The following is a 12,229-nucleotide window of genomic DNA, read 5'->3' as shown; positions in this document are numbered from 1 at the left end:
GTTGGGTAGGACTAAAGACGGGTTGTGTAGAGATGAAAGAAGTTCGTCCATTTTCATACTCACTCGTCTCTTTCTTGCTTCTGCTGACATGATTGGTCAGTCAGTGTTTCATTAACCAAACTAACTAACTTTTAACTCTATGGCCTATGGAACCCGGAGGTTCAGTGCCGCGTTCACAAAAGCTCTCCACTGACTTCTATCCTTAGCTAATTGGATCCAGTTTCTACTTTGTATTCCTATCTCTGCGAGATCCATCTTAATATTATCCTCCCATCTGCGCCTAGGTCTTCCTAATGGTCGTTTTCCTATGGGTCTACCAGTCAATACTTTGAAAGCGTTTCTACTTTCTTCCATTCTAGCTACATGACCTGCCCACCTAAGCCTCCTAGACTTGACGACCCTAACAATGTTGGGTAAACCGTATAAACTATGTAGTTCCTCGTTATGAAGCTTCCGCCATTCCCCATCCTCGTTTCATTAACCATAGTTTTTTTTTTTTTTTTTTTTCAAAATTTGTGAAGACCGTAAAGTAGAAGATACTGATTTGAAGAATACATCGAGTGAAGTTTGTAATGTGTCTTTTCTTCTTCTCATCGGAAACATGATGGTAGCATACAAAGGCGTCGATAACACCCTTTGGAGCTATTGAAAATCTCTCGATGTTAGAGTCCTGTTGTTCAAACATACTGAGAGCTTTCTCTCTATGGGGAAACTTTCTCCCTATTTATCTTGACTCCCTCAAGTGAATATTTTTACTCATTCGACTCTCTCGAGTCATTATTTTTATTCTCTCGACTCTCTCGAGACCCTCGATGAAGTCAGACTCCTTCTAGATGCAAAAGTAAGCCCGTCAAAAATTATAAATATAGGGATAACAAAAATATTATTTAAAGTTATGACGTTATCACACCCAATGTCTCGACACAGAATAGTGTGAAACAATACGTAACGTGTTCTACAATACCTCTAAACTTGAAGAAAGAAAACAAAAGAAGTAAAAAGCTTTATTTGTACTTTTTAAATCTAATAATGAAGACAGTACTTTAGCGCCTATACTATATAAATACTAGAACTTAGAAGGGTTAATAAATGTTAATACGTCAGGATCACTAGAAAATGTTAAAGCATATTATAATTTATAATGCAGACATACCCACATGAGAAGTTTGTAGTACAATACATTAATTTACTTTGTGATGTATGAGAAGAAGGAGGGACAGCCAAATATTACGCCCCAGGCTCTACCACTTACTTAACCTAGGCGGTTATCCGAGCTTGCCCTAAAGTTTCTCATTTTTTAAAAAAAAAAAAAAAAAAAAAAGACCCAGTTCACTGAGGGGGGACAAATTCAGTTTCGTTGCCACTGCGTACGAGTGTTAATATGAACAGCAAGCATAACCAAATGCTACTAAAGAAGATACCAAATAGCTGTAGATTTCTTTCTTTATAAAAATGTTGCAGCAAACATGCATGATTATACAATTATAGCTGTATATTAAACGTTACCATTGTCTAAAGTTACCAAACGTAGAAATAAAATGCATAATGATGCATGGAAGAATGTCTGCGAGTTGATAAAGTTCCGCAAATATCCATCAGATGTCGTAAGTTACTTATGTTTCTCTATAGTGTCATCTGGCGGTGGAAATTATAAGTACTTCCATCTCAATGATAAAATCATAGCTATTGATGAAAATTTTCCGGAATCGGAAATTTCATTTTCTGGGTTTCGGAAAAATTCGGGAATTCAGAAAAATCCAATGTCGGAAAAAATCCAAAATTAGGAAAAAATCCGGAATTTAGAAAATTCCGGAATTCAGAAAAATTCCGGACTTTTTGCAAACTCTGTAATTTTTCCGAAACCTGGCATTTCTCTGAATTTGTTTTCCTGATTCCGGAAAGTAAGAATTCCGGAATTGGCCATCACTAATCTGTGGAAGTCTTTCTGAAATTCGAAAGTGCGTCTTCAAACTGCAGGCGATTCATAATGGTACTGTATTCCTTAAATCTTTATGCAGCACCTAGATTTTGAAGAACGATGCCTAATAGTTCTATGGGCTCGAAATGCACGTTATTCAGAACCTGAGTCCAGTTCAGTTGGTAGGTGCTTGCAGGATCATGTCGCATACTATTTTACAATGTGGATAACATTTAACTTTAAAAAAAAAAAGTTGAAATATCAGACATATGTACACTCATGTCCAAAATTATTGTCGCATGTCTAAATATGTTGTTGTAGGAATATAGTTTGATAACGAATTTGCCGGGTATTACTTATAATGTTAGTATGTGTATAATCGGCAAAGATATGTATGTGGCAAATTTCATGTCAAAAGAGCAGTAAATAAGAACAAAACGAAAATAAAACTTTCTTGTTCATTTAGCAACATTTTGTTCTACTCATTCTACGTGTTTATAATTCTTTTCCTATGAAATTTACCACAAATATACATTTCCCGATTATACACACAGTATCAGTATTAAAAGTGTCCTCCGAAATCATTATCAAATTATATTCTTATAAGAGGACAGTTATAGATATGCGACAATCATTTTGGACATGAGTGTACATCAATGGATCTTAGTGAAATGATTAAAGTCATTTAAGTTCAATGAAATCATTAAGTTTTACGTCCCACGGTTATGCCGGTTAGGCTAAAGGAGACGGTGATGATGAGAAATGAATGAAATGATGGAATGAAGAAAGTGTAAGGAAACAGGAAAACCGCGAGAAAACACACGCACACGGTGTTTGTTCACCACAAAGTTCACTTGGCGCGAGCTGGGATCGAACCAGGGACCTCACGCAATAGAAGTGAAAGCTCTACTACGAAGTTTGACCCCATTGACATGGAGGGTGAGAAGGAAAAGGGATCGGGTGTATCAAAAGTCTGTGCTATAGTCAAATTGCGTTATAAATAAAGGAAATAAAGGAAAGTCGCTGAAAATACGATGTTTTCAATTTAAACAATTGATTTTTTTTCCAACGCACTAGTCGACTCGGCTCCACACTGATAAACAGGGCCCGGATCTTGTTGACAAGTCAACTTTTTTCTGTTGCGCATAGGACAAGGCAAGTTCAAATGTAAAAACGTTATCCATCAACTCTAGGTTCTAAAAATATAGCTTTTTAGGGTCAACTTTTGGTCACTTTTTGCCATTTTGAAATTTCAGGTCATTTTTTTAATATTTTAAGGTAACTTTTAAGTCACTTATGGTCTTTTTATTCTTTTTCTTCTACATAGGGAAATCTTTAAATGAACACAGTTTACAAATGTGGAAAAGTCGAAGTTGATAAATCTCTTTTCTTGCTTCCTGACTATTGGGGTTGAAAAACTGCATTCTTAACAAGCTAATAAAAACTAAGCTGTAGCTGGTTAACGAAAGGTGGGGGTTAGTAGGTGGCCAAACAGTTTTGGGTTGTTGACCACAAAGGATGTGATCACGTGAATAATTAAAAATGGTTTAGAAGTCGTATAAGGATTTTAAACAGGTTTCTATCTATTATTTTCATGTAGTCTACACTTGCGAACTTTTATTGTTTACGAGTGCTTCCTACTTTCAACTCGGGAGTGAATTGATGCTTTCAATACTTACAATGCCGTACAATGGACTGATCAATAGAAATAAATGATCAATGGACTGCAATCAAGTGAAACAATATTTTTTGTATATGAGTGAGAAATATTAACAAAAATCCAATGGACATTAAAAAATGTCAATGTTTAACGAAATAAACGTTTAAGAAAACTCAAGTTTTAAGGTCAATTTTTGTGATTTTTAGGGTCATTTTACAGGAATTTTAGTGTCATTTTATAGGTCACATTTTAGAAAATTTTAGGTCAACAACATCCGGGCTCTGCTGATAAAGCACCCTATGCTAGATAAGAAAGCAACGTTGCCAGTTCAGCAGGCTGTTCGCTTGGGCTCTCACCATAATAAAAGTACAGTATTGTTGGGAAACTTACTTGATGTGATCTACGTTCCCTCACATAACAATACGCACATTCCTATTGTCATTTATACGTGCTTTTACGTTTGAACGTTACCCTGCCAATATGCAGCCCAAAAATCCACGATTTTAGATTGAAAACCACTTTTTCCCAATAACTTTCCTTTCTTTTCATTTTTTTCATATCTTTACTTCTAATCGAGTTGGATGTTGACCCGGACTTTTGATACATTCGACATATTAATTGGAAAAGTGAAACTCTATTTATATCGATCAAGAGTGTCGTCCTCCCTCATTCCTCAACGCAAAACCTGAAATAACGCTTCAGGACTAAAGGGCTGTTTTGCACTTCATTATATTTTAATGTCCCTTTCAGCACAGAAATACTGAGACGGAAGCTACTCTTTGAACTAGAACCTGAAACGTACTTGAGTTTGCATTTGAGGAAAGCTTCACCGAGAATCGCATCCGCAAGTACACGTACGGAATACAAGCACGTTAACCTGGTCATGGTGGAGACACAGGAGATAAATGGATAAAATGAAATGAAATCTTTAATTGAAAATTCCATTATTATGTTCTTTAGGCATAATCACAGAAGGGAGACGAATGATTAATAGAGTAAATATTCATGAAGTAATTAGTGGAATTAAAATGTGGTCGGAAGCGAGAGAACCTCGAGAAAACCTACGTAATTACATGATGCTGTCAACTATTAATACATGTGGTCTGGGATAAAGTCATCTGAGCCCTCGCACCAGAAGTGAGCGCTCCATTATTGAGCTAAGGTGCTCCAGGAAATGATGGGTAACAGAAAAATTCTAACAGATTATACAATTTACATTATACTTGTAACTAAGTTTGGGAAAGGGCAACAAGAATGAAAACTACTTAAGATGTTTATAGATGTAAATGTACTCTTAGACATTGGCGTAAATTTGTTTTCAACAGTGACAGCGGGGACGGGTACGAGGCTCATTCTAGCGGGGGATGGGTTGGGGGAGATAAGATTCATATTACGGTAGATGAATCTGATTTTTGAGATGCAACTGTTGTATATTATGCTGCAAGGGACGTCAATTTCATCTCACTTTCCTTTGTGGTAGTCGGACACAAATCATCACATTTCTTCCCTAAAACACATTTCAAATTGGATTATTAGGGGAACAGTCCCCCGTTCCAAGATTGAGAAGGACATGTCACCCCGCGGGATTTGTGCTCGTGATCTTACACTCATAATGGTGTGAAACTTCCGGAGTAAGCACAACTTATCTGATGCTTTTTCGTAACACCTTTAGTGCAGCTTACGGTGCCCTGAATAACTTTTTAAGTAATCTTATGATGGCAATAGATATTTTAAATTTAATTTTAATTACAAATTATTGAAATTGAATATATATATATATATATATATATATATATATATATATATATATATATATATATATATATATATATATATATATATATATATATGGCTTACAATAATTATATGATTCATACGTTATCTTCTCACTGCAAATTGTACGTGGTGTGTTTCGTCAAATAGACCTAGAAAAAAATACCATCAACTTCAGAATACGATATGGCGACTATGACATAAGTGAACTTAAAATATCAGGTTACAAGTTCTAGATTTTTCTACCAATGACTTTAGGATATGAGTAATAATTACAATCCTAAGGTTCAACAAATTTTAAACTAAAGTTGTGAAAACCTGGCTTGGCTTGTCTCTTTACAGCTTTCTTCCGTTCTTGGCTTCAAAACATTCTTCAGAAATTCCTTAAGGTGGTTGTCAGCCTCCTAGGATGTCTGTACTTTCATCGTATTGTGTGTTATGGAGGTAATGTGCCTAAGATCGATGACACATTCCCGCGCTGGATGGCGATGCTGATACGTTGGAAAGGGAATGCAGTAGCTAGGGGATCACCAGTTTTGATCGCTATTCGATGACCAACTTCATAATTCTTATCGGTTTTGTCGTAGCTGGATTCTGATTACAGATAACGCGTTAATATTTGCAGTAAAATGTTCGTTTATCTATAATATTACCTGTTACTTTCATTTCTGTGTTCTGATAATTCCATAGATGAAAACTGAGTTGAAATACTAAGTTTGTAAGTTAGCTTGTTCAGAAGAAAAAAATGCAGGGAACCACGAGACTTCTGTTCATGAGACAGAAGAACCACACTGCCGATCACCCATAATTGCTCCATATAGTTATCTTTCAATTTTAAGTTTCACGATTTTATCCTGCAGGCTATGGGAGACGACTAAAATCGTTGATGAGTACGAAATAAATGTTGAAAGGGTACTAAATACCAATGACCTGAACGGAATTCAGAACACTAGATAAGAAGAATTACATAATAATTGGTATAATCGTTATAGAGCCACGCCATCTTGAAAGAAAATATCTTCAATGAAACTTGAAAATTGTAGATAGGAGGATTTGTTTAGAATTTAGCGGGTTATATTGGTATTTTTACTAAAAATTCATAGTTCTTATCGGTTTTGTCGTAGCTGCATACTGATTACAGATAACGCGTTAATATTTGCTGTTTATGATGAAACTGGTTCAAGCAAAAAAAAAAAAAAAAAAGTGTATTTCTGGTTTTGAATATTCTAAGAGGATATTAGATAAAGTTCCTATGGTCATAGCCTTTCTACTAATTAATAAATAATTCTTTTAATATCCCACTAACTCTCAGTTCTCTAAGCAAGAAAAAGAACATTTTTTCAGCTGTTATCTATGTTTTATCTTTAATGTTTTTCTGTTCTTATTTACTTTATTTCTTTTTCTTTTCTTTCTTTTTGTTTCCTTTCTTTTTTGTTCCCTTTTTAAGTTCTGTGGTTACCGCTATTGTGTGTTTCTTATGTATTCCACCTAACTGCATTTATAAGGTTTCATCAAAAGTGCACTCACCTAGAGTTTGTTGTTAAAGAATGAACAATGCATCTGCAAATTATTTATCACCAATCTTAATACTTAATTTAGTAAGACATTACAACATTTAAGAGACAACTTACTTATAAAAATAAGGTCCAACTTCATTGAGTTTTGGTTTTTCCCTTCCTAACTGGACTTCATGAGGATTTGAAACGTTGAAAAAATACACTTTGAATTGTGAAGGTTCGGTAACCTTTGCGTTTCCATCTACAAGATTCCATTCATTTTCCAGAATTTTTCTCTGAAAAAAAAAAAAAAAAAAGGTAGAAGAATACAATTTAGAAACTTCTCAACCGATGATTAAATGTTTTTGTTTAAAAATTAGCTAGTTAATTAGAGTGTATAGATTCTTTGCTAATGGTGACATGTTTAATCACAAGTTCAGTATACGTGACTCGGATCCACCGTAGATCAACGTTTGTCATTAGTTGGAAGAAAGATAACTTTAGTTGAAAGGTTACATGTTATCATCTGGAGATAGGCAATTCAAACTAGGAAATTTTTCAGCTGTATCTGTTCAAAGAAGATTGATTGATTGACGTTTAATGGGAATGAAGTTTAAAGTCAGCCTTGAGGCAATTTGGCATACTCTGGCAATTTGGCAAGACTTTCAGTTATATCTTGTTCTCTTGTGCTGATTGAACGAAGTGTTCCCAATTACTAGTGAATTTTGTCTACAGAAATTGACCAGTTCCTAGTGTTGCTACAGTCCTAACTCTGGAGTGGGCTGAAAATTAGTACCAAATTGAAACAAAGAGGGCTGAGTTCAATATTTTATACCAATGTAATACATGCCTCTATAACACGAAACTAAAAGAAGTAAAGTTCTAGAACACTCCGTCCCCCCTTCTTCCAAGAATCCAAAACAAGAAAATGCTCTCTTTCTCTCTTTTTGTTTTAAATACCGGTAATTTTTACAAAAGGGACTGAAAATGCCAGCGTGGTTACAACGGGGCGATGAATGACAAAAAGGGCTGAAATTGGTGCAATTGTATCAAGTGTGGCAACACTGCCAGTCCCTCTTCCTTTTAATTTTTTGGGCTAACCAATTTGCCTACGACACTATCTTCATGGCTTACTACACAAGTACATTCGTAAGAAATTTACCTACCAGGGTAGAAAATCATAATTGATAAGCTGTTCTTACATTTGTTTTACTGATAAGAATGTTTTCATTATTTACTCGTACTTACGTAAGTTATTTTAAATTGTAACACTTTATTCAGTTTATATGCTACAGTATTTACACGACCTTCACTGAAGGAGTATTTCCGTATATATATATATAAACATGATATTCTATGGAAGTGCGCAATCTGTACTGTATATGTGTTTAAATGCTGCTTAACAGTACTAAACGTATTTTTCGTTTTAAAGAAAAGTTTTCTGTTCAAAATAATTAAAACACCTAAAAAAATATATGAACTTGCTACCAGTGCTAATCAATAGTTTTCATATTAATCTATAGTTCAAAACCTTCATGACGAGTCTCGACATTTTATAGTAATCTAATTCATTCTTTCTTGTTTATCTTTTCAATTGCTGTTGCTATTCTAGCTTCCTCTATTTTGTTGTGATTTTTATTTTATTAATGCATACAATTAGGTTGTTTTTTTATGCTTCTTCACACGTTTTATAGCCTTTTTAGGTGTTTCTCATATCTCATTCCTGTTGTTCATGTTATTAAGTAACAATTGCCTACAAGAAACAACTGGAGTATTTGAATTTAACTGTATGTAAAACTAATATTTTGATACGTATTTCTCATTAGGAAAACTCGAAATATTTAAACATTAATTATACAGGTTCGAAGCAACTCTGAGTCTAATTTTGTTTCTTGTATCACCGAAGTTCTTGCGAAGAGTACACAACACACCTGAAGTTGAACGCAATTTAACCTTTCATTGTTGATCAGGGCCTGAACATAATGAAGGAAATATGTTTTGTTACCTTAGTAAACGCTCGACATAAGAAATGAGAGCAAGGATAGAATGTTTGATAAGTTTAGTTCTTGTTTGTTAGCATCGTGGATAAGTGCAGCTCTTTTTTAAGTTTAACACCGTTTTAGGTTTTTTTTTTTTTTTTTTTTTTTTTTTTTTTTTTTTTTAGCACAGGCTATCTAAGGCATGGATCCACAATTTAAAGTAGAATCCTAACCATCATAGTGCATTTAATGCGCTGACACAAAATCTAACATGGAAACAAGTGTTCTGAAGGCTTGCGAGCAAACCATTATCGTAGATCACTGTACTGGGCTACATGCCAGCTGCCAGAGAAGTAAACAATTATATGCCAATAACGAGGGAACCACTAAAAGCAAATAAATAAATAGCTATCAGTTAAGTTCAGTCAGACTTCAAATATATGATCAGCCCTTTTTAATTGCAAGACTATTTTACCGCAACTTAGATTGCAATAAATAAACAGTAGAGCTAATCTTACATTTCAATAAAAATTGACTCAGCCATACAGGGTTTGTCCCAGAAGTTTCCGGAATGATGTTTTGTAGTTGGCAACGCTGGATGACGGGGCGGAACTTGGGGCGGAGAAGTTGGTGGGAGATCTAAGCTTGGAAACGACAGTCGCCTATGGGCAGTTGTTAAGGTAGGGCCACGCTCCGCGCAAAGGTAGCTACTACACCCTCGTCGAGCAAAAGAAATAGAGCAGTTTTTAGAGCAGCGTTATGCAATCAAATTTTGTTTCAAACTGGCTAAAAGCGGGGCGGAGACGCGCGAAATACTTCCGAAAGCCTACGGTGACGGGGCGATGAAAAAAGTCAAACTTTTACTTGGCAGAAGCGGTTTCGTGAAGGTCGAGAGTCCCTCAACAACGACTACCGCTTCGGACGCACGCCAACATCACAAACGGACGACTCGGTGCAAAAAGTGCGTCAAGTTTTGAACAATGACGGACAAGTAAGTGTGCGGATGATTGCAAAGGAGTGTGGAATACCCAAACAATCGTTCGTCACATTTTAACGGAAGGTCTAAAAATCAGGAAACTGCGCGCAAATAGTACCAAAAGTTCTGACGAGTGGGATGAAGAAGCAGTTTGTTGAAGGGCCAGGAATTGCATGAACGCTACTAAACAGACTCAGAATTTTTGAGAAGAGTGATCAGAGGTGACGAGATGTGGATTTTTCAATATGGTCCTGAATCGTAGCGTCAGAGCAGCGAGTGGCACACCAAGGCATCTCCTCGCCCGAAAAGAAAGCAACGATGAGCAAATCACGAATGAAGGAAATGCTCATTGTGTTTCTTGACAAGAAGGTGTGGTTTACAGTGAATTCGTGCCACAAGGACAAACAGACAACAAGGAGTTTTACTATGGAGTGCTCAAATGATTCCGCAACGGGGTTCGACGCATCCGAAACGAAATTCACGACAATTGGATCACCATGACAACACGTCAACCCACACCATGATCATTGTCTCCGAGTTGCTGGCCAAAATGAATGTGACAACGCTGCCCCAGCTGCCATACAGCGCCGATCTGTCACCAGCGGATTTCCTTTTGTTTCCAAGCATCAAAAGAAACCTGAAAGGAACTCGGGATGGGACGCTGGAGGCGGTAAAAGCATCCGCGACGACCTCACTGAAGGAGATTCCTGTTGACGACTTCCAGGACGCCATCAATGATTGGGTAAAGCTTTGGCAACGGCGCATCGAAGTAGGGGGAGAATACTTCGAAAAGTTCTGGAAAGATTGTAAACTGATATTGCAATGCTTATGAAAAGATTGTAAACTGATATTTAATGAATTATTTTAAAACAATCATTCCGGTAACTTTTGGGACAAACCCTGTAAGTATCAAATGGAAAAATTTGTATTTGTCATTTTGAAATTAACATGTTGAAAGTCTATAAACTTGCGGTTAATCAATTCACAAATACGTATATAACTAGGTAAATAATGTTTAGAGCGAAGGTAAATTAGTTACATTAAAAGAAAAGATTGCCTAGTCCGACGATCAAGTTTATAGGCTATAGGCCTACACAATTATAGTTACCAGATACAATGACAGTACATGTAAGTACAGTAGATGAAAATGTCTTACCTGTGTGATAACTTTGTTTATTAATTCAGGTATTCCGTGAGAGCTTACCACTATTGACAGTAACACATATATAATAATTTTCCTCATCCTTGTTTGACGCTTAGTTACATCTACTTGATATATAGACAAAACCTCAGTTGAAGACACGGATTAAGTATTCTTTTTTCATTCTTTGTTTTTATCTATACAGAACGACAAATACAATCTCTAACACATTTTTCTCAAGAAATAACCTAGATTCATCTGAAGGTGTTCTTATCGATATATAATATCAGTAAATAAACACCGTACGTAGACAAATACTTGAGAAAAAGACCAAGTAGAGGTTATTGACCAAATTGATGTGATATATATATATACGATTAACCTCGAAAACGAGTATATTTGCTTGAACCTTATATCTGCAATTCAACGCTCTCTCTCTTCATTTGCAATAAGTAGGAAGATTTTTTATCTTTAAAGGAAGGAAAATTTCTCTTAAAACCAAATAGATAAATCTGGATTTATTTTTATATGCTATGTAAAAGATGACAGTGCTGGTTATTAGAAATTATTATTATTATTATTATTATTATTATTATTATTATTATTATTATTATTATTATTATTATTATTATTATTATTACTTACCATTTAGTCAGGGCCGGTATCATTGTACTATATCCTCTTTTGGAGGTGAGATATGTCGTGGGGGAACGACCTATGCTGCGTGAGTTGATCTCTCATGATATTCTGTGCACTCGCCGTCAGCAGCGGATTCAAGATCCCGTCTTGGTTTGGGGATTAACGAACTAGGTTCGATTCTCGGTAGAAATTGACATTTTCTTTTATCATTCTATTCTTTTTCCAATGCGGGCTCAAAATCATTTTTTTTTTTAAATACCGTTAACACCATTTCAATCAAGTAAATTTCCAGGTTGGAAGAGTTTCCATGTCCAGTTTCGTAACCATGTAGAGATTAACAATTATTCCAACATCAATGACTGGACGGTTTCAATCTATTTGAAATAAGTATGACGTAAAATGACGTATGAAGTAAAATGTGACTTGTGCAACAAGTCATATAGAACTCGGAAGTCATATAGAACGGCAATATTTACATCTGTTTGTCGTCTGTCTGCCTTCTGTTGTAGGCATCAGAACAAAAATGGTAAGAGATATCAAGAAGCTCTTGTTTGTATCGATTAAACGTTTCAAGGTTAGACATACTCTCCTCCGTTGATCCTTTATTTGAACATTAAACGATAGAAATAAATCCTTTCCAGTTTCAA

The 12,229-nt window shown here is 35.5% G+C and overlaps 1 protein-coding gene across 1 annotated transcript in view; it reads right to left on the bottom strand.

The window, feature by feature from the left end:
• The window catches only part of LOC145694048 (sensory neuron membrane protein 2-like), a 67,738-nt gene extending 56,577 nt beyond the window's left edge, over window positions 1-11,161 (bottom strand). The window contains exons 1-2 of the mRNA XM_081770186.1: window positions 10,959-11,161; window positions 6,983-7,143 (exon numbers count right to left, since the gene is read on the bottom strand). Of these exons, the coding sequence (XP_081626312.1) occupies window positions 6,983-7,143; window positions 10,959-11,045 (248 nt within the window). The 5' untranslated portion in view covers window positions 11,046-11,161. The remainder of the gene's footprint in view (window positions 1-6,982; window positions 7,144-10,958) is intronic.
• Between the last annotated feature and the right edge of the window lie 1,068 nt (window positions 11,162-12,229).

This window comes from Thermobia domestica, chromosome 9 (assembly GCF_964235325.1).
Source record: "Thermobia domestica chromosome 9, izTheDome1.hap1.1, whole genome shotgun sequence".
NCBI lineage: Eukaryota > Metazoa > Arthropoda > Insecta > Zygentoma > Lepismatidae > Thermobia > Thermobia domestica.
This window is presented reverse-complemented; position numbering and strand designations above follow the sequence as displayed.